Source organism: Petaurus breviceps, unplaced genomic scaffold (assembly GCF_028583685.1).
Source record: "Petaurus breviceps papuanus isolate PSGF00001 unplaced genomic scaffold, PetGlider_PUasm1.0 90617, whole genome shotgun sequence".
NCBI classification, from domain to species: domain Eukaryota; kingdom Metazoa; phylum Chordata; class Mammalia; order Diprotodontia; family Petauridae; genus Petaurus; species Petaurus breviceps.
Window position 1 is genome coordinate 2,432,497 of NW_027187287.1, and position 22,334 is coordinate 2,454,830.

The following is a 22,334-nucleotide window of genomic DNA, read 5'->3' on the forward strand; positions in this document are numbered from 1 at the left end:
TTCCCAGTAGACTCATTCCCCTAGCATGATTCTCATTGCATTTTAGTGGGCCTAGCTTTAAGTGCCTAGGTCCAGCTGTGGGGCTGGGAGTGGGTAGCCAGAAAGAAGCTGACCCTTTTGGCTGCATTCAGGGACAGGTGGGCTGAAAGCTGAGACTCTAAAACATGATCTTGAGCACGGGGAGGGAGGTGGCTCGATTACAGTCCCTCACAGCAAACAGCATGACTTGTTCACTTTATATAGCCTGGAAAGTTCTATATAAGGCGGAAATGCCCAGGGCTGAAGAGAGAGAGATAATATTGTGACTGCAGCTACTATCATCACTGCCATCCTTGTATTGTCAAATTTCTCTTAAAGACCAAAGCTCTGCCTGTGCTTTGCACACTCCCTAGCTTATACTTTCAATTTCCTCAGACCCTCTAAATCTTTTAGGGGCACTTGGGGAGAGTTTGCTCTCTCCCACAGCCTGCTAGGATGCGTTATTCAGTGCCAACCACCTCTGCCCACCGCAGTCGCTATAATCAGCGTCGTCTACATGCAGAGCGCTGTGTCCGCTTTCCCAATGATGTCCTGTTTTTGGATCACATCCGACAAGGTGACCTGCGGCAGGTAGGACGCTTCATTCGGACTCGAAAAGTCTCTCTGGATACCATCTATCCCTCAGGTGAGAAAAAGGGGTTCCCCTCCTTCAAATTCCTTTAAAAAGTTAGTTATTGCTTCAAGACTGATTCCTTTTGCTGTTTCTGCAATCTGTCCTAACCCTGTAATACTCTAGAAGAGAATTTTAGAGCCCTAAAGGAAATGAAGGGACCTGAAGCTGCAATCTACACACAAAGACCTTTGACTTGTTATAAACAAACTGGTGTGTGTCAGACAGATAACAGGTGCTCAGAGAGTTCTAAAGGGGCAGAACAGGAGGTAACAAATCTAGACTTGGATTAGGGAGGGATTGCTCTGGGAACCACCCTGACACTGATTAGAGGCTTAGCCTGGCTCATAGGAGCACCAATTTAGAGCTGGAAGGGACCTTAGCGGTCAACTAATCCAACCTGATCTTTTTATAGATGAGGAGACTGAGTTCTAAAAAAAGGTGACTTACCCAAAATCATACAGTTAGTTCATGGCCGACTTGGTTTCTCCTAGGGTAGACAGGAAGAAAACATGTCGGGTAGGGAGTGTGCTTTCAGATTCAGCTCCTTCTGTTCTAATAATCCCTCTTTCCAATCAACCCATCTATTGACTTCCTTAATGCTTTCTTCCTCCAGGTCTGGCTGCCCTTCATGAAGCAGTACTTTCTGGGAACCTGGACTGTGTGAAGCTGCTTGTCAAGCATGGGGCTGACATCCACCAGCGGGATGAAACAGGATGGACCGCATTGCACATGGCCTGCAGTGATGGCTACCCAGACATTGCCAGGTGAGGGGCCCAGGCAGGGGTTGGGGTTCAGCTCTCCTGGCTTCCAATGGCTGAGGGTCATGGTAATCCAACCCAAGGTCATCCTTTGGAGGGAGGAGCCGGATCTCAAATTAAAACTCAGAGTCCAGCCTCCCTAGCCACAAGCCCCATTTCCCAACTCCTACGTAGGAAAAGAGTGGGATGATTTCTAAATGACAGGACACTGTGAACTTAAAGCTAGCGAGAGGGGACCTTCAAAGGTCCAACCCTATTTGGGAAACTATGAACAGAATTAAGGTCCTTGAGGACAAGGGTTACTTTTTATTTTATTTTTGACACTTCATAAATGCTTGAATTGAACTGAACTGAGGCCCAGAGAGGTCAAGGTGACAGCCGTCATAAGTGGCAGAGCTGGCATTTTAACCATCCTTCTAAGTGCAAATCTAGAACTCATCCCACCCACCCGGTGGTGGACAGCAACAGGACATGAGACTGTGTCCAGGGATTTGGACCATATGCCTCTTCCCTTATCTAGAAAAAGGCACAGTGTAGGCTGTCCCAGTCACCACTAGGCCCCTGGGTCCCCCCAGCCCTTTACCATTTAATTCCTCCCTACCCTAGATACCTCATCTCCCTGGGGGCTCACATAGACGTAGCCAATGACGACGGTGACTTGCCCTCCGACCTCATCGACCCCGACTACACGGATCTGGTGGAGCTATTCAAAGGGGCCACGATGGACTGACTGACAATCCGTCCACTTGCTGCCCACGTCCCTTTGCAGAGCCCTCACTGTCGTCGCCACCTTCTCCTTTCCCACTGGAGACGCCGGACTTGAAGCGGGGTTGGGCGGGGAAGAGCGGGAGCTGGAGTTGCGAAGCGTGCTGGGGAAGTTAAGCTGTTTATTAAGCTCTCACGGGGTGCTCCCTCCCCAGCCCCGCCCAGCCCGGGGCAGCCTGGCCCGAGGTCCGGCACGCACGGAGCGGGGAAGAGAGTGTTCGGCTGAGGGTACCCCCGACACCAGCTCCCGCCCCGGGCATGGACGTCCTGCCCATTAGCACGCCTGAGACCTAGCAGGAGGGACCCCCGGCGGGGAGGCCAAGGTCACGGAGGTCTGGGACCCCACGGGGGCGTGGGTGGGGGAGCGGTGCTCGCGGACTTCCGCTGCGGTGAGGGGGCTGTGGCTCCCCTTAAGCCCTCTTCGCCCCGGGCCCCGCTTTTCTGTGCTGCCCCGCCTGGAGCTTGGCTTTTCTACAGGACGTTTTCGTGTTTTGTTTTTTTAAATCGTTTAATAATTTTTACTTTTTCAATAAATGTGATTTCCACAGACCACTGTTGCCTCTTTGCCCCGCCCCGCAATTCCGGTCTCCTGAACCCTAGGGGCTGGAAAGGTGACCGCCCTGGACGCGACACCCAGCTCCCGTTCCCTGCCGATTCTACTCTTCCGCTCTGTACCCCTAGGGGTCCGGGATGCGCGGGGGGGGGGGGGGGGGGGTGTGGGTGGAGCGCTTTGGGGCGGGGCCTCCAGTCGCGGCCACGCCCCCTCCAGCAAAGCTCGGGGGCCGAGGTTACCATGGGGCTACAGCTAGAGGCCCGCCAGGGCCGAATAATCACATGGGGGCTCTCCCCCCATCATGCGCCTGCGCGGCCCCTCTGTCTCGTCACTTCCGGCCCGGGCCTCCCAGCTGGAAGCGGCTGCGGCGGTGGCGGTGTCTGAAACTGGGCGAGGTGAGGCGCCAGGGGGCGGCTAGGGGCCCGGGGCTGGGGGGCGGGACTGGGCTCGCGCCGGAAACCTGTGGGGATCGCCCCGCCCCTGACGCGACCTGGGCCACGCCTCCTCCCTTTCTTCCCCCCCCTTTTATGTCACGATATGACCTCCCCCAACCCCCGCACTGTCACGACGAGACCGGCACGTCACGTCGTGAGGTGGGTTCCGCCCTCTTCCTCTGGAGGAATCCTATCGCGTGACCTATACGAGTGTACCTGTCAAGTTGTATAACCCTAACTAGGGGAGAGGGGTTAGGGGTTATACCCCCACCCCTTGGGACGAGATAGTCATGTCGCGACACCAGGGCATAGGCGATGTAATGGGATGGTTTTCCCAGAGATTTAGGTCAAGGGCCAGGAGTAGGACCGCCTTACTGCAAGCTGGCGTGTGGAAAGGAACAGCTCTGCCTGGGGATCCTTTTCATTTGGTTCTCCTCTTCCCCCGGCCAGGTATTAGGGCCCCTCGAAGTACACAGGAAATATCACCGGTTCCCTCCATCTCTTGCTGATGTAGAAGAGGGAGCCGGCCGGACCCAAGTTCTTCCCCCTTTTGCTGAGCGGCTTACCTCCACACTTAACCTAGTGCTGGGCTTTTCAGAATAGTGCAAAAGGGCATGGGGAGGGTCGGCCTGACTTTTAGGGCAGAGTACTCATGAAATTTGCCACCAATAGCAGATAATCCCTGAAGCCTGGGAGTGGGTTTCTGTTGAAAGCAGGTGCCTCTCAAACTCCCTTGAGGCGGAAGATTCCCTTCTTGTACTACTTGTCTTCTGCAGGTATTATTCACTGAGGGACTAGAAAGAACCACGATGAATCTGGGACCAGTCTGATTTTAGAAGGGACCTTAGAAGTCATCTAAAGCAAATATTTTTTGAGATAACAAAAATAAGGGTCTGGTAACTGCAGAGGGTCCACATAGATAGGGGATGGAACTGGACCCAGAAGTCAGCTCTAGTCCAATGCCTTTTTTGTTGTTGTTACACTATGGGCAAACCCTGCTTTATCTGCTGGTATTCTGTTCCCATGGTCCCCAGGTAGTTTGACAAGTATGCCTTTTAAACTTCCTTATACCAAAGGGAGATTTATCAGTGCCAGGTTGGTGATAGAGCTGGAATTGGAACGTCTAGTATTTAGTTGTTCAGATACCCTATTGGACTGCCACCCCTCCTCTCCCTTGGTGGCAGGAAGCAGCAACAAGAGGTTGAGAAATTTTCAAGTTTTACTTGTGGATCTCCAAGTGACTCCCAATTCAGTATTAACTTTCTGATAAAGTTAAGAAGCCCTGTTGTTGCTGGAGTCTGAAGATCACTTTCTAGATTTTAATCTGACTAGTTTAAACTGGAATGTTCAGAGGCCTGGAAGCAGAATGATTTTATATATGTTTATTTCATATTACAAGCTTAAAATCATATAAATATGTGTATGATGACTATATATGTATAGTTATATATAGTTACTGTCTTTGAGTTAAGATTTATAATGGACTTTATATACATTACTTCATTTGATGATAATAGCTAGTATTTTATCATTTGCAAAGGGATGTTTACTCATTCATCCTCAACAACCCTGGGAGGTAGGTGCTGTTATTTCCATTTTACAGATGAGGAGACTGAGGCAGGTAAGAGGGTGTGATAGTAATGGAATATAAAGATTCCCCTGTATTGGCTTGGTTTTCAAACTGATTGTGTTAAAACCCAGAGCTTGTTAATCCCACCTGTGGGATGGACTTGTTGACTTGAAAAGAGAGAAACGAACTGGGAGGAGCTGGTGACGTAGATTTGGAGAGACAAGCAGAAGAACCTTTTTGGAAGCAGCACCTTGTGGAGGCAGAGAAAGACTGAGAGAATTGCTGGGGGCAGATTCTTCTGCCTCTCTCTTGTCACCAGCTCCTCCCAGTTCATTTCTCTCTTTTCAAGTCAACAAGTCCATCCCACAGGTGGGATTAACAAGCTCTGGGTTTTAACACAATCAGTTTGAAAACCAAGCCAATACAGGGGAATCTTTATATTCCATTACTATCACAGAGGGTCACATAGTTGGTGATTGTCTGAGCAAAATTTAAATTCAGGACTATTTGGACACTTCCAAGTCCCTTGATCTGTCCTGCATCCACCTATTTAATCCTCACAATTTTGTGAGGTAAGTAACTAAAGATATTATCCATTTTCCATTGAGGAACCTAAGACCTAGGGAGATTAAATGACTTCCTAGGTCACACATGGCTAGAAGGTATCAGAGGTACAGGATTCAAATCTATGTCTCTCCAATCTTTGGGCCCTACTTTCTTTCCATTATACCACTGCTCCATTCTACTTATTGAATGTGAGAATCAAAGCATGAATAATTTGGGTGGGAATCAGGAAACATTGCTTCTATTTCCAGGACTACTCCTTGTCTGTCTTCTGCTAAGCAGAAGATCCTTATTTTATCTTTAGGAAGCATTTTTGAATATGATTCAGTGTACTTGGGTTTATCTCCCTGATGTGATCTTATTCACTGTGAGATATAGGAAATATTGCTTAATTAATTTGTACTTGTTTCCCCAGTAAAGTTGAACAGACCCCTTTGCTTTTTTCTTTCTTAGGAGGTCTTGAGGTTGCGAGAATTATGAAAGCCTCTGAATTTGTCAATTTAACAAACATTGCCAAGTTTCTACTAGGTGTTTTGCTAGATGCCAGGAGATTTTTTTTTAATGAAATCAAACATAGCTCTTGAGCCCAAGAAGCTTATAGGTTAGTAAGGGAGTTAAGATATGTATGCAGATTACTATAATGTAAATTAATATGGATTAGTGTACAGGAGAATTCCTTATTTAGTTCTAAGAAAAATTTGAGGAGGGAAAGGTTGTTCTGTCTAGGGGGATCAGAGAAAGCTTCTTGGAGGGAGGGGGAAGGGATTGGTGGGAAAGAAAGTTCATTTCAGGTATCAAGGACAAGATATGTGAGCCAAGATAGGCAAGAGCAGAAAGAGAATAGACGCTTCTGAGTACTTTATTTTGTCTGGAGCTTAGAGTTTGTGAAGGAGAGCAGTGTTAATAAGACAGAAAAGGCATGTTGGATTCATTGTGGAAAGCTTTGATTACTGGGCAAATTTTATTCTGAGAGCAAAAGGCAACAACCCCTGAAAGTAATGGAGAGTAATGGAGCAGGAAGTGATGTGATCAGAATAGGAGTGCTTTAGAAAGTTAAGTGGGCAGCAGGGTCATGAATACTTGGGAGAAAGGAGGACAGGAAGACCAATTGGGAAGCTCTCATACAGGTTCATAAATTTAAAATTGGAAGAGACCACAAGGCCATCTAATCCAATCCCCTCATTTTATACATGAGGAAACAGGTCCAGAGAGCCTAAGTGAATTGTCCAAAGTCACACAGCGTAAGTATCATAAGTGGGATTACAGAGGTGTAGATGAAAGGTAATAAGGGTTGGAACTTAGATGGTAGCAGTAGGCATGAAAACAAATTTGAGAAATATTTCCATATTCAAATATTTCAAAGGTGTTTTGTTTTGTTTTTACCTTTTTGGAGGTGGAAGGCAGGGCAGTTGGGGTTAAATGACTTGCCTAAGGCTACATGACTAGTAAGTGTTAAGTGTCTGAGGCTGGATTTGAACTCAGGTCCCCCTGACTCCAGGGCTGGTACTGTATTCACTGCCCCCACCACCCGAGCTGCTCCAGGTAGAACTATTTTAATGATAAAATGAAGAGAAAAGGCAAAGAGGCTTCTGCAATTTAGGATTTGGGTGTCTGTAGAATGCAAGCTCCTTGAAAGCAGGAATTATTTTTGTCTTTGTGTCCTTGCATATGTGATAAGTGCTTTAAAGTGCTTGTTGAACCAAGAATATGGTGGTACCATTAAAAGAAAGAAAGAAGTTAGGAAGTTAAGTTTAGGAGAGAAGATAATGAGTTAATATTTGAACATCTTGTTCAATGTGACTGGATATCAGTTGGAGTTAGATATCTAGTAGGCAGCTGGAATTTCAAGATTGAAACTCTGGGGAAAGTATTAGATAAATTCATTTTGTGTCTGGACTGGTGCAACATCGCTGGCACAGAGGATCAGATTACCTAGTCTCTACATAGTTACACGGATGTTAGTGGGTCTCAGTGCCTGAAGACCAAAGGAGTGCTTATAAAAAAGGTACACTGAAGGGTCAAACTGTGGAAGAGGCTTTTTCTAGCAATTTTTTTGGTTGTTTCTTAAGATGTGGCTGTATACAAGCTACTGTAATTCTCTGAGCCTTCATTTTTTTAAATATTCATTTTTATTGTCAAATTAATTATCAGGCATTTCAGTAACAGAATAAGGAAGAATAAGGATTGTATAAGAAACCACGTATGTACGTTTTATTTTTTAAATAATTATTTATGAAATTGAATAAAGTAGTAACAAAATTGTTCTATTTGTTTCCCCTTCTGCATTTTTATTTTTAAAAGTTTTTTAGTTCTCTTTTTGAAATATTTTAAAATATTATGTGCTAAGTACTGGGGATTCAAACACAAAGTGTTTCATAGAGCTTATAGTTGTCTTTGGAAAGACATAATTGAAAACTTTCTTTTAGGAAAATTAATTTGATGGTGGTATGAAAGATGAATTGAGGGAATGGTGGAGACAGTAGACAGAGGGACTTGGTTAACTATTGCAAAAGTCTAAATCAGAGCTTCATAGTATTGGAGATCCTGAGAGTAGAAGGGATCTCTGAGCTCATCTAGTCCCACCCCTATATTTTACAGATGAGATAACTGAGTGATAAGGGCCTGGACTGAGGTGGGAGGAGTAAGAATGAGCCAGGAGAATGAGGATAAAGATAATGTTGGAGGAAGACTCATGGGGCTTGATGAGATTGGATATAGAGGGTGAGGGAGAGGGGAAAAAACAGCTCCATGATTTTTAATCTGGGTAACTAAGAGAATGGTGGTGTCATAATGGAACTGGTTTGGGAAATAGGCAAATTTTAGACATGTCATTTTTTACCTTTTTGTTTTATTTATATTTTTTTAATGAACAAAAATCCACTTTCCCCTTCCCCCACCCCCACTGGGGCAAAAATGGAAAACAAAATCCTTGTAACAATGCATAGTCAAGCAGAATAAATTCCTGCATGGCTTATGTTAAAAAAATTTAAGTCTCATTCTGCAGCCTCAGTCTGTCCCCTTTCTGTCAGGAGGTGGGTAGCAGGCTTCATCATGAATCCCTCTGGACCCATAATTTATCATCTCATTGATCAGACTCTTGAAGTAAAATAGTTTGTTTTTATAGTGTTGTTGTTATTGTATAAATTATTTTCTGTGTTCTGCTTACTTCACTCCTTATCAGTTCATAATGGTTTGACCTGGTTTCACCAAAACTGTCCTTTGGCATATGCTATAATTTGTTCAGCCATAATTGATCAGCAGTTTCTAGTTCTATCACAAAAGAGCTGCTATAATTATTTTTGTACCTATAGGTCTCTTTTTCCTTCTTTACTTTTTTTAAGGGTATAGGTATAATAAGTATTAACTCTGAGCAAAAGAGTACAACCAGTTTATCAGTTTGGAGGTATAGTACTATATTGCTTTCTAGAATATATCAGTTCACATCTCCACCAATAAATGCTTCAATGTGCCTGTTTTCTTTCAGTTCCCCTAACATTTGACATTTTCCTTTTTAGATGTATCAGTTTTGGAGAGATGGCACCAAATTCAGTGCCTTAATGCAGATAGAAATATCCATTAGGCAGTTGACTGCATGATATTGTATAAAAATTTGGGAGTTATCTGCATAGAATTGAAATTTCAAACTGTGGGAGTGTTATGACATGTGTGAAAAGGAAAACATAGTCTATTCTAGCCTGTTTTGGTTTTCTCTCCTACACATGATACTAAAAGATGCCTGTCTGTATCCTGAGAAAGCCCAGTGAGTGATTTTGAAGAAAGTAAGAGAGTTTGTCTTAGATAATTTCTATGGCACTAAACTCTGGAACACTGAGGCCAGTTGGGTTGTGGTTCTGAATAGTAAAAGAATATGAAGAATGATTTATTCCAGTGATTTATTTAACAAAGGTGTTAAAGGCTGGGGTTTTCATGCCCCATTAACAGTGAGGTTTTATAAATTAATCAGGCTGGGGAGATTATTTTTTTCCTTCCTAGTAGTTTTTAACCTAGGATAAGAGTTGTGGCTCACAGAATTATTACAGAATGTTCATATCAATCAGTCAAAAACCATTTATTACTGTTGTACCAGGCATAGTGCTAAGCACTGGGATAAAAGACAAGGTGAAAATAATCCCTTCCCTCGAGAAACTTAAATTCTAATTCCAGTTATATATTTTTTCATTTGGTTAATGTAGTATAATTTCTATTGTAGTAGTCTTTGAAATTTTGTTTACCTTAAAAAGGTATCATCATACTCTAGTGATTTTTTTGTGCCTCTTTTTCCATTTTGCCAATTCTGCTTTTTAAGTATTCTTCTCCTCATTGGCTTTTTGTACCTCTTTTACTACTCGGCCTAGTCTGTTTTTTAAGGTATTATTTTCTTCAGTAATTTTTTGTGTCTCCAAGCTGTTGACTCATTTTTTCAGATTTTCTCACATCACTCTCCTTTCTCTTTCCAATTTTTCCCTACTTCATACTTGATTTTCAAAATCCTTTTTGAGCCCTTCCATGGCCTGAGACCAGTCATTCATATTTTTCTTAGAGGCTTTGGATGTAAAAGAACTTTGACTGTTATCTTCTTTTGAGTGTGTGTTTTGCTTTTTTTTTTTTTGGATGGGGGGAAGGTAGGGCAATTGGGGTTAAGTGACTCATGCAAGGTCACACAGCTAGTTTTTTTTGTGTTATGTCTGAGGTCGGATTTGAACTCAGGTCCTCCTGACCCCAGGGCAGGTTCTCTATTCATTGCGCCACCTAGTGGCCCCAAAATGTCCCTATCTTTTTAATTTAACTCATTTTTAATAGAAGCATTTCTTCAGCTGTGTGGTAGATTGAACTCCTTAAAGGAACCACTGGTTAAGGGAAAAGAAAAGGTTTAGTATAGAATTTCTTTTACTTATTTATTTTTTTAATTCCTTTTTTTTTCAAATGCTTTATTAACTTCTGGTTTACATCATTCATTTCTGCCAGATTTTGAGTTAAAAATTTTCTCCCCATTTTTCCCCTACCCACCACCCCAAAACAGCAGTCCCACAGGATATCCCCTCCTCCAATCTGCTCTCTCCCATATCTTCTCCCCATATCCCCTTCGACTTTTCCAGTAGGGCATGGTGGATCTCTATGCTCCAGTGCCTGTATATCTTATTTCCCAATTACATGTAAAATAGTGTTAATAATAGTATATACACATGTTTTTAAACATTTGATTTTATAACTTTGAATTCCAGATTCATTCCCTTCTTCCCTTGTCACCCACACTTACTGGGAAGATAAGCAGTTCAGTATAGGTTGTACATGTGTAGCTAATGCAAAACATTAACATAGTAGATATATTATAAAAGACTGACTATATTTCCCTCCCTCCTATCCCACCTCCCACTTGTTCTATTCTCTACTTTGATCCTGTCCCTTTTCAAAAGTGGGCGCTTCCAACTTCCCTCTCCCCCATCCTGCCCTGCTTTCCATCATCCCCCCTCTCATCCCCTTCCCCCCTACTTTCCTGTAGGGTGAGATACCCTATTTAGTGTGTATGTCATTCCCTCCCTGAGCCAAATTAAATGAGAATGAGGTTGACCCATTGCCTTTTGCCTTCCTGTTCTTCCCCTCCATTGTAACCATTTTTCCCCTTGCCTTTTCTGTATGAGATAGTTTACCCCATTCTGTCTCTCCCCATCTCCTCTCATTATATTCTTCTCTCACCTCTTAATTTCACCTTTTAAGTATCATCCCTTCCTATTAAATTGGTCCTGTGCCCTCTATCTATGTATACATGTAAACATATATATACACATTCACATATGTATTCCCATATAGCCTCCTATATAGACATATATTTGCATATATATGTATATTTCTATTCCCTTCAACTATTTTCATACTGAGAAAAAGTTTAATCAGTTACAATTATCGTTTTTCCATGTAGGAATGTAAATAGTTCAACTTTGATAAGTTCCTTATGATTTCTTTTCCCTGTTTACCTTCTTATGCTTCTCTTGAATTTTGTATCTGAATGTCAAATTTTCTATTCAACTCTGGTTTTTCATCAAGAATACTTTAAAATCCTCTATTCCACTGAATGACCATATTTTCCCCTGAAACATGATACTCAGTTGTGCTGGGTAGGTGATTCTTGGTTTTAATCCCAGCTCCTTTGACCTCCAGAATATCACATTCCAAGCCCTTCAATCCCTCAGTGTAGAAGCTGCCAGATCCTGTGTTATCCTGATTGTGTTTCCACAATGTTCAAATTGTTTCTTCTTGGCTGCTTGTAATATTCTCTCCTTGATCTGGGAATTTCAGAACGTGGCTATAACATTCCTAGAAGTTTTCTTTTTGGGATCTTTTTCAGGAGATGATTGGTGGATTCTTTCAACCTTTGTTTTGCCCTCTGGTTCTAAAACATCAGGGCAGTTTTCCTTGAGAATTTCTTGGAGGACGATTTCTAGGTTCTTTCTTTGATCATGGCTTTCAAGTAGTCTAATAACTTTTAAATTATCTCTCCTTGGATCTATTTTCCAGGTCAGTGGTTTTTCCCACGAGATATTTCACATTGCCTTCTATTCTTTCATTTGTTTGGATCTGTTTAACAGCATCTTGATTTCTCATAAAGTCATTAGCTTCCATTTGCTCCAATCTAATTGTGAAGCAATGATTCTCCTCAGTGAGCTTTTGAGATTCTTTTTCCATCTGGCAAATTTGGCTTTTTATTCCATTCTTCTCCTCATTGCCTTTTTGAGCCTCTTTTGCCATTTGAGTTAGTCTGTTTTTTAAGGTGTTATTTTCCTCAGTCAGGCTGTTGACTCTCATTTCATAATTTTCTTACATCATTCTCATTTTTCTTCCCAATTTTTCCTCCACTTCTCTTAATTTGCTTTAAGGTCCTCTAATGGCCTGTAACCGGCTTGTATTTTTCTTTTAAGCTTTTGGTGCAGGAGTTCTGACTTCACTGTCTTCCTCCTGTTCCATGCTTTTATCCTTTTTGTCACCAAAATAGGAGTGTAAAGTTGGATTGCTCTGTTTCCTTTGCTTGCTCATGTTGCCACTCAACCACTTGACCCCTGGGCTTTTTGCCACAGTAGGGCTCTGCTACCAGACAGGGGAGCTTCATCCCAAATGCTGGGGTTTTCTCAGCTGTGGGAGGTATTAGAGGCGTGCCCTCTCTGAGGTCTCCACAGGCTCTGGCAAGCTGGACACAAGCCTCAGGACCTCCACCCTAGACCGCAATCCAGATCCAAGCAGGTTAAAGCAAGAGCGATTACCCCTCAGACTGGTCGCTTGGTCCCCCTACACTCTGCAGGCCAGGAGCTGAAGCTGCTACATGGCAGCGGCTACATAGCCTCAGCGCCTCAGTGGCTTCTCGATAATTCTGGAAATCGCCACCGCTGCTGCTGATCTGGAGTCCCTCCCTGGGGCTAAAGCCTAGGTGTGGGGCTGGGCTCGGCTCCCAGAGCCTGCCTGCCAGGCTGTCCTCAGCGGGAGATTAGCTTCTCTGTGTCATTTTGTGGGTACTGCAGCTCCAAAGTTTGTTCAGAGTCCCCATTTACATGAATTGGGGAGGTAGAAGCCAGAGCCCCGAGGAAGTCCTGCTTCTACTCCACCATCTTGACTCCGCTGCCCCCCCCTAGTGTAGTATTTCCTAACTAGAGATCCATGGATAGATTTCAGGCGGTCATGAATTTGGATAGGTAAAAAAATTACATCTTTATTTTCACTAACCTTTTGATTTCATTGTGATCCTATGTATTTTGTGCTTTTAAAAATATTATCCTAAGAAGGGGCCCATAGGCTTCACCAGAATGCCAAAGGGACCACCACAACAAATATGGGTAAGAACTCCTGAGTTAATGGCACAGTAACATATAATGATGGCTGCAGAGGGATTGGCTCTGTTTCTCTTCTGTACACTGGAGTCATCAGGTGGGAGATGTCTGTGGAGGTGTTATCACAGCACTGGGTATTAAAAAGGATAGAACCTGGTAAGTAGAATCAAAGATACCAAGAAGGATGTCTAGAACCCTTATTTTAGAGACACACTGAAAGCTAGTTCAGTGAGGAATTCTTGTCTTTATCAGGAGTGTAAATAAATGCTTTCTTCATCAAGTCAACAAACATTTTTGAGAACTCATTGAACACCCAACACCAGGGATGGAATGAGAATTTACATTAAAAATAGAACACAGCCTTGGTCCTTCAGTCTGTAGGTTAAAAAAAAAATTCTGAATTTAATTAACAGCAAAACCCCCACTAAATAGAAAAACACAAATTTCTATTACATCTTGCTTCCTCTCCTCAAATGTATAACAAACTCTACATATTACTTTCAAAACTGCCCTGTTTGTTTTTCTTCTGAATTTTGAGAAACTTGTGTTTTGAATGGGAAGGTAATACACATGACATGAGAAGCATTTAAGAGGGACATTGACAAACTGGAACACTTCCATCAGAGACAGGCAAAGTGGTGAGGGGACTCAAAAGCACATCATATTGAAGAAACTGGGAATTTTTAGTCTGGAGAAATGAAAACCTGGAATGTGATTACTGTTTTAAAACATTTGATGGACTGTCATGTGGAAGGAGAATTAGATTTATTCTGTATGGTTCCAGAAAGTAAAACTAAGAATAGTAACAAGGTGGAAGTTATATGGAGAGGCTTTATATCCAGAGGAAAAAGCTCCTAACAATTAGAGCTTTCTGAAAGTGGAATGATTTGCTTTGTGAGGTGCATTCTCTGTCATTGGCAGTGCCCTATTAAAAATCTCTTGACTTTGTACTTGGAACTAGATGACTTTGTACAGGTTGAACTAGATGACTTTTCAGGTCCTTTCTAACTCTTATGTTTCCCTGAATAAATATGCTAAATTTTATTATTTATTCTCATGAATGCTATAGGAAATTCAGTGAAAGTAGTTTCTTGATCCTTACTTCTTTCTAATGCCTCTGTTCAAATTTCTTTCTGACCTTACCTAATTTCTCCTTTTCTGCTCTTATAGCCTTTCAGGTGTTAGCAGTTTTATTTTATTTTTTCTTTTTTTAAATTTATTTTTAGTTTTCAACATTCATTTCCCAAAGATTTTGAGTTACAGATTTTCATCCCATCTCTCCCCTACCCTCCACCCCAAGATAACAAGAGTACTGAATATCCCTTCCCCTCCAATCTGCCCTCTCTTATATCCCCCCAATTATCCCCCCTTACTTTCTTGTACTGCAAGATGAATTTCTATACCCATTGCCTGTTTATCTTATTTCCCGATTGCATGTAAAAAACAAATTTTTTTTAACATTTGTTTTTAAAACTTTGAGTTCCAGATTCTCTCCCTTCTCCCCTCCTCATCCACCCCCACTGAGAAGACAAGCACTTCAACATAGGTTATACATGTGTAGTATTGCAAAGCATTTCCATGGTAGTCATATTGTGAAAGACTAACTAATATTTCACTCCATCCTCTCCCACCCCCCATTTATTCTATTTTCTCCTTTGACCCTGTCCCTTTTCAAAAGTGTTTGCTTCTAACTACCCTCTCCCCCAATTCGCCCTCCCTTCTATCATCCCTCATCTTATCCCCTTTCCCCTGACTTTCCTATAGCTAAGATACTCAATTGAGTGTCTATGTTATTCCCTCCTTAAGCCAAATCCAAAGTAAGTAAGGTTGACTCGACAGTTTTATTTCAAAGAAATTTTTATTTGTTTTAAGTTTTATATCACCATCATTTATTTCCTAATATGCCCTTCCCTCTTCCCCACCCAGAGCCATCCCTTAAAAAAATATAAAAAAGAAAGAAAAACAATTTAGAGAAAATAATCAACATAGTCAAGTTTCACAGTATATGCAGTGTTCCACTTCCATAACTCACTGTCTCTGAAAAGAAGAGAGGAAGCTACATTCTCCTGTCTTTTACTTGTGTTCAGGCTTGTTCATTACAATTACTCAGTGTTCAGTTTTGATTTGGGGAGGGGGGGGCTTGTTCTTTCTGTTTACATTGTTATATTCAGTGTCCATGTTATTTTCCTGGTTCTGCTTCATTCTGCATCAGTCCATACAAACCTTGAAAATAAGTCTGTTTGGGGGTGGCTAGGTGGCTCAGTGAATAGAGCACTGGCCCTGGAGTCAGGAGGACCTGAATTCAAATCCAGCCTCAGACACTTAAAAAAAAAAACAGCCATGGGACCATGGGCAAGTCACTTAACCCCAATTGCCCTCCAAAAAAAAGCAAAAAGAAAATAAGTCTGTTTTCATTGCTTCTTACAGTCCAGTGTAAAATAGGGTTAATAAATATTCAGTCACATTTATGTGCCACAATCAGCCATTCCCTGATTGATGGTCACTGACTGTTTACGGTTCAATCTTTGCTACCACAAAAAAAATGCTCCTATAAATGTTTTTTATTTTTATTTTTTTGCTTTTTTGGAGGGCACTTGGGGTTAAGTGACTTGCCCAACGTCACACGGCTAGTTTTTGTGTTAAGTGTCTGAGAACAGATTTGAACTTAGGTCCTCCTGACTCCAGGGCCAGTGCTCTATTCACTGAGCCACCTAGCCACCCCCAAACAGACTTATTTTCAAGGCTTGTATGGACTGATGCAGAATGAAGCATATTGGAACCTTCTTCCTAACTTTGACCTTCTTGGGGTATGTACCTATGTGCGGATACCCACACAAGCATGATTTCCCCCCAGAGATGTCCAAAGATAGAAAGAGAAGTGAAATTCTCACTTTACTCCTTTTTCTCTACTCATTCCTTGCCCCATTGCCAGTGAACTCTTCAAGGCTAGCTCATGCTTGTCTGTATCCCAAGTGGGGTATCCAAATGGGGGGCATTGATGGCACCAGTCCTTGTTTGCCCAGGGTGCCATCTTCTGGGATGCATCTTTCCTAGGTTGTCATTTTAGATGCTATTCAGTCAGTTCACCCTTTCCTTTGCCTTCACTTTATCACCAGTATGGTGCTTTTCTCTGTCTGGCTAATTTGAGAACTTTCGACTAAAAATAACCATTCCCTTGGGCTATGGAAATCCCCAGAGCAAAAGGTAGCTGTAAATACTAGTCAGTGACAGGATCCCACTAGGTCAAGCCCTAATTAGGTTATTATAATCTTACTTGCCCCCCTCCCCTTCTGTTTTGCCCTGACAGAAGCCCTGTAGCACCCATTTCTCTGAGTTCAAATCACCTAGACCCAAATGAACAACATTTTAAACTACTTAAAAAATTGGCAGAAAGGATTGTTAGGTCACTTGTCAGTGATCTTTGAAAGATTGTGGAGAATGAGAGTTGTTGAAGAAGAACAGATGACCTAGTTTTTTGTTTTTTTTAGGAAAATAGTAGTCTGTGAACCATAGGCTAGTGTGTTTGACTTCAATTCCTGGCAAAATTCTAGAACATATTAAAGGGATCATTAGCGAATATCTAGAAAAAGAAACACTGATCAAAATGAGCCAACATGGCTTCATCATCAGCCATAGCAACCTTATTACTTTTTTTTTTCCCCTGGGTTAGTAGATTGGTAGATCAGCAGAATGCTTTAACAAAAGTATTGACAAAGTCATGGAAAAGATAGAAGTAGGATAATCTGATTAGTGGTGCCTAACTGAAATAGAAATGGGCCACTATCTGTAAAGATCCCTGTGGGCTGTATAAATGCCATAGAAAATCATATATTAATATTATCTATGTTTCATTGTATTTTAATTTATTTTGTTAAATATTTTCCAATTGCATTTTAATGCGGTTAGCACCATATTCAGGAGTGTTGTGGGCCATGTTTTGAGACCTCTGGGCTAGGTGATAATACAATTAAGTGAATTCAGGTGGTTGAATAGCCAGATCCAAAGTGTCATTTTTAATGCTTCCATATCATCTTGGAAAGAAGTCTCTGGTGGAGGGCTCTAGGGATCTATGTAAGGCAAAACTTTCTTTTTTTTTTTTCCTTTGCTTTTAAAAAAAACTTATTGTGATCTTAATTGTGAACAGGCACACACATTTCAATATACAAAGAACCATATGAAAAAGGATTATTTAAGGCAAAGCTTTCTAACAAATAAAGCTATCTGAAATGGAATGCGCTGTCTTGGGAGATAGTGGATTCTCCTTCACTGGAGGTCTTCAAGCAAAGGCTTGATGATACATGCTGGTTATGTTGTAGAGAGTATTGTTCATTTAGGGATTGGATTTAGATTGGCCTCTGCTCTCTGTCCTAATGTGTGTTTGCGTCTGATTTTCCTTTGCTAAAAGGGGTTGGGATGGGAAGGAGAGCATATCCCACCTTGCTCAGCATGTGTTCCTAAAGTACTTTTCTCCTTTCGTGTTTTACTAATAGTAATATTCTCTCTAAATGTATCCATCCTTTCTACTGTTCCCCCAACATTGGATCTTTCACTGACCTTTTTCATTGAAGTGCTTTTGTTTGTTTGTTTTACTGCTTTGCAGATTAGATTCCAGTTCATCCCCTATTTCAGAAAGAGGTGATCACTGATCCTTTCCCCAGGCTCTTCTGCTCGGTAGTCAGGACCCCATGCTTGCTGATTACATTGCCCATACTAACAATGTAGACATAAATGCCAAGAAGGGAAGCAAGGTTTCCAGCATCGAACCAATTCACCTTATTGCTAGAGGGAAGCAGTTGCCCGCATTGACACTTGGTTTTCCTTTTCTAGCAGTTGCCCTTCCAGAGCTTCCCAACAGCAGACTGAAACCAAGAAGGAAACCCAGGCATTTGAGTTGAGTGATTAGACCAGACACCCCCAGCTATGACCAGGTGAGACTTATGTTATCTATGCCACAGAGACAGACCACAGCTCCTGACTCTAGGGCCTTTCTGGGTTATAAGTCTCCTTGACCATCATGGGAGGTGGCCCCCAAACCCTGCCCTTTTCCCAGACACTTACACACAGGTTTTTGTCCCCAGTTCCCCTGTCTCTAGAGTTGTCTACAATGGCAAAAGGAATAGTAGCCCCCGGTCTCCAAGCAACAGCAGTGAAATCTTCACTCCAGCCCATGAGGAGAACGTTCGCTTCATTTATGAAGGTGGGTAACCTGAATAACCCTATCTCAGGGTCCCCACTTGTGTCATTATCTCTTTGTGATTTTTCTTTGTAAGCCCTCCTCCTAACTGTTTAGTGCCTTCTGGTTCTAAAGAACAGCCTCCCTCAGAGGAGATTTTTCTCTCCTTCTGTCCTCCCTTCTTCTGTAAGGAGATCCCTGCAACATTGGAGTCACTCAGATTCTATGATGCATCAAGTACCTCTTACATGTAAAGTCCTGAATTGGTTCCTGTGAGAGAACACTAAAGAATGAACCAGGCTCTGGTCACCTCCAACCTCAGATATTTACGGTGTTCTAGGTGAATCATTTAACCTCTGTCTGCCTCAATTTCATATAAAATAGGGTTAATAGTAGCACCTGCCTCCCAGGGTGATTGTGAGGAGAAAATGAAATCATATTTGTAAAGTACTTGGCAAACCTTATAGTGCTATATAGGTGTTAGTTATTGTTATTACTAAATTATTGTGTGACTTTGGCCAAGGCACTTTACCACACTAAGTGTTAGTTTCCTTATCTGTAAAATGAAAAGATCTGACTAGGTGATCTCTTTATTTTTATATTCTGTGAACCTATGGTATGGTTAGTACCTTCAAATAGCTTACATCTAGCTAGGGAGACAGGAGACATAAGTACAGCCTCTAAAACATGGCAATGAGTATGGAAACAAAGTACATAATGGTTGAAAGGGCACAGTGAAGCATTAATTTTAGTGCATTACTTAGGAAGGGCTTCCAGGAAGCGGTGGCTTTTGAGAGACATTGATTCATGGGCAGGAGGCAGTAAAAGGAGCTTTCCCTGACTTGTAATTTTAACTGTCGTGGCAGAGTATGTGTCAAATCTAGACAACCAGACTCCAAAGGTTCATACTGCAGGCATCTTGAGCCTTAGCTCCTAACTTCTTGTTTTCCTTCCTGTGCAGCATGGCAGTGTGTGGAACGAGACCTCCGGAATCAGATGTCTGGCAGCGAGCGTGGCCTGGTGGAGGAGTATGTGGAAAAGGTCCCTAACCCCAGCCTGAAGAGTGAGTGCCCCCACAAGGACACGGGGAGGCTACTGAGTCCTAGCTTCCCTTCTGAACTCATGACAGCTTTGGCCACTTAGATGCAGGGCTAGGAAGGAGGTACTTGAGGAAGTGCTTGCTTCCTCTTTCAGAAATCTGATTGAAGGAGACAGACTGAATCTTCCCAAAGGGGCAGCTTGGAGACTGGTTTCATACAAAACTGGGATAGAATGGATCTTAAAGTTTCCTTAGGGAAGGTGGGATTAGACAAGGGATCTTCTTCAGAAACTGACATTCAACTCCTCTGCACCCAACAGCTTTCAAACCTTTTGACTTGAGTGACCTGAAACGCCGGAACACACAAGATGCCAAGAAGTCCTAAGGGCAGTGGCCTGGTTGCTCCCTTCCTCCCCATGGCCTCTGGAAGATTGAAAGTTGCAGAATTTATGTTGGTTTTTCTCCCTCTCCTCTGGGCCCATCTCCCTGGCAGGGCAAGTAAAGAGCCATGCTCATGTTGGGCTGAGTACCTGCAAGGATGGACATGATTGGCACTTAAGGCCCTGCCTCTTCTTTTCCTCCTTCCTTTTTCTTTAGGGAGGTTCCAAATTGTTACTGTGACTTGGGGGACTTGGCCCCTGTCACCACCCATCCTCTCTTCCTGTACTCTAAACCTATTAGTCTCTGGAGTTGCCTAGCTCTGTCTGCCTTCCAGGCAGCCTAGAGCCCTGATTTTCCCTTTTTGGCTTTTAGATGCAAAGGCAGCTGAGCATGGCAGCCCTCCCAACTCTCCCTATACTTCTGAGATAAGGTGGAAGGAACAAGGGACATATGGGGGGATCTGGGACCAGTGGGGGTTAGATCAAATTGGTTCTCTAAGGTGGTGAGGTTAAATAGTGGTAGCTCCATCTTCCTACAACCTGGTTCCACTGTAGACATCTGCTACTGCCTCCGTCTTGGGCAAGCTGGGAAGGCTCCATTTTTCCTTTCCCAGATGTCCAACTAAGGCCCTTTCCCTGTTTTCCAAACCCTATTGGCCCCAGCTCCCTCATGCCTGGGTAACACTCTAGGACCCATTCCCTACAGGGTTATCAGGCAGCCATGCCAAGTCTCTCCTAGACCAGCAGCCTCTCTCCCTTAGGACCCCCAAACCCTGAGGCTTAGTGGCTGCTATTGTTCCCTGGTCTATCCTATTCCCAGCTGGTAGTTTTACTGAGAAGGTTAGTAGTAGTTCCCTTTTTTCTTTCTGTTACAGTTTGAGAGCTGAGTTGTTTGCCATTACTCTGTAGCCTGAGGAGCTGTAAATAAAGATGGGATTAGGCATTTGGAATGTGCCTCTGGCTGAGTTTGTAGCCCTCTCTATAGCCAAGTTGGTCAGGCCTGATACTGTTTCAGATGCCCACTCGATACTAGGATCTGGGGTATTAGACCATTTTTCCTCTTAGCCCTTGGGCTGAGCAGCCAGCATGAGGCCTCAGCAGGTGGTAGAAAGGATCTTTTACAACTGTATCTTATTTCTCAAGAGTGCATTGTCTTTTTTATGACTTTGGAGTTGATTAAAATGAAATTAGAGGTTATGGGCAAGATCATGATAATTCAAATGTTGTGAGATGTCAAGCATCTGTGATATGCTAAAAGAGTCTGTGCTTCCCTGCAAAGGAGCTATGAAATCCTCTCTGCTTCCATGATACTTATTGACTAGACTTTTCATTAGAAATTACTGGATCTGGGATCAGCCTCTCTTAGATCAATAGTGACCCCTGCTCTGGCTCAAACAGTGGCAGTAATGGGGAAAGAGCTCCCCACTCCTTTACAGTGGTACCAGCTTCACTATTAAACCCATTTTGGATTTTGGGATTGTTTCATCCTCTCCTGACCCAGCCTGACCTCACTTATTTTAGGAGAAAAATCCCCATTCCTTATGGGGTATGATGCCACCGAGGAGGGAACAGGAACTTTCCTATGTATTTAAGCTGGTTTTCAGAGATTAATCTTTTCTAGAAGAGAACAAAGTTCTAGTCAAAAGATCTATCCCTTCTGACATCTTTTCTTTGAACCTAGTAGAGAAGCCTGTGGCTGGGGAGCAGTACCCGATTTGAGGTTTGAGTCCTCAGAATGTCAGTAGGTTGACCTAGAAACATCCCCGTCATTTGGTCTGTCCAGACATGGAACATTCCTCCTGTGTCAGGCAATTGAATTCAAACAGGAATTCTCTGTGAAGATTTATTTCAGGAATGCCCTTTCCTGGAATAGTCTCCTTAGACTTGAGTGGCATCTCAGGCAGTATTGATGCAGTCACCTTCCCCCAAGATTAGACTGACAGCTGAAGCCCTGTGTACCCTGTCCTGTATCCCAGCTCCGCTCTGTGGCCACCCTTGCTGTCAGGCATGGCTAGCCATAAGGAGGAGGGGTTCTGAGAACATGGAGGAAGAAAAATTTGGACTCCAGGCTGCCCTGTGACATGGGGATCAAGTGGTGATGGACTGAGGCTGGAGACACAGTCTGAGGAAGCTGGAGTTAGTCCTCTTTGCATTTTCATAATACTAATTGTTGGGATCATAGAGCTGGAAAGGACTTTAGAGATCTTCTTATGTAACATATGGGAAGCTGAGGCCCAGAGCAGGGAGAGAGGTAATGTATCCAAGATCACTGAATGAGTTAATGACAGAGCCAAAGCTAGAACCCAGGCCTCTTGACTCTTCATTCAGCAAACTTTCTACTCATGAGTAGATTGGTTTAGTTTCCTGACACCAGACTCTGGAGAATGGAGAGGCAACAGCAACTTGGAGACCTCTTCTCACCATCAGCCTGATACTTGTGACAGCTACCTTCCTGTCCGTGGACAACGCTGGATCCTCAGGGATCCTTTTGCTCCTTTTTTCTGCTAAATTTCACCAAGTCCTTCAAAGCACTTGCCAGCAGTAAGACAGAGTTTCTCTACTCCTGAATGTTTGACTGCTGTATACTGCCGAAGAGTGTCCTGGACAAGGAATTGAATATTGTCAGTTCAAA

General features: G+C 42.9%; 2 protein-coding genes across 3 annotated transcripts; both read left to right on the forward strand.

Moving 5' to 3' along the window:
* Positions 1–235: 235 nt before the first annotated feature.
* PPP1R27 (protein phosphatase 1 regulatory subunit 27) lies at positions 236–2,724 on the forward strand. The gene is made up of 3 exons (XM_069064054.1): positions 236–664; positions 1,266–1,416; positions 2,017–2,724. The coding sequence occupies exons 1-3, from the start codon at positions 475–477 to the stop codon at positions 2,138–2,140; spliced, it is 465 nt and encodes a 154-aa protein (XP_068920155.1). The 5' UTR covers positions 236–474; the 3' UTR covers positions 2,141–2,724.
* A 247-nt stretch (positions 2,725–2,971) lies between these two features.
* Positions 2,972–20,652, forward strand: MCRIP1 (MAPK regulated corepressor interacting protein 1). 2 transcript variants are annotated; one of them, XM_069064055.1, is made up of 5 exons: positions 2,972–3,123; positions 17,938–18,038; positions 18,189–18,307; positions 19,245–19,346; positions 19,643–20,652. In XM_069064055.1, exons 2-5 carry the CDS (start codon positions 18,031–18,033, stop codon positions 19,705–19,707), a joined length of 294 nt encoding a protein of 97 aa, XP_068920156.1. In that variant the 5' UTR covers positions 2,972–3,123; positions 17,938–18,030; the 3' UTR covers positions 19,708–20,652. The 2 variants fall into 2 exon arrangements, with proteins under 2 accessions (XP_068920156.1, XP_068920157.1); XM_069064056.1 differs by having other exon boundaries at positions 2,980–3,123; positions 17,941–18,038.
* Positions 20,653–22,334: the final 1,682 nt, after the last annotated feature.

Bases quoted from the DNA above. Each gene is read 5' to 3' on its own strand.
- PPP1R27 (XM_069064054.1), top strand. From the start codon at position 475: ATGCGTTATTCAGTGCCAACCACCTCTGCCCACCGCAGTCGCTATAAT. The intron at 665-1,265 runs GTGAGAAAAAGG...TTCTTCCTCCAG, and splicing joins GGATACCATCTATCCCTCAG to GTCTGGCTGCCCTTCATGAA. The intron at 1,417-2,016 runs GTGAGGGGCCCA...TCCCTACCCTAG, and splicing joins GGCTACCCAGACATTGCCAG to ATACCTCATCTCCCTGGGGG.
- MCRIP1 (XM_069064055.1), top strand. The intron at 18,308-19,244 runs GTGGGTAACCTG...CTTCCTGTGCAG, and splicing joins CGTTCGCTTCATTTATGAAG to CATGGCAGTGTGTGGAACGA. The intron at 19,347-19,642 runs GTGAGTGCCCCC...TGCACCCAACAG, and splicing joins CCCTAACCCCAGCCTGAAGA to CTTTCAAACCTTTTGACTTG.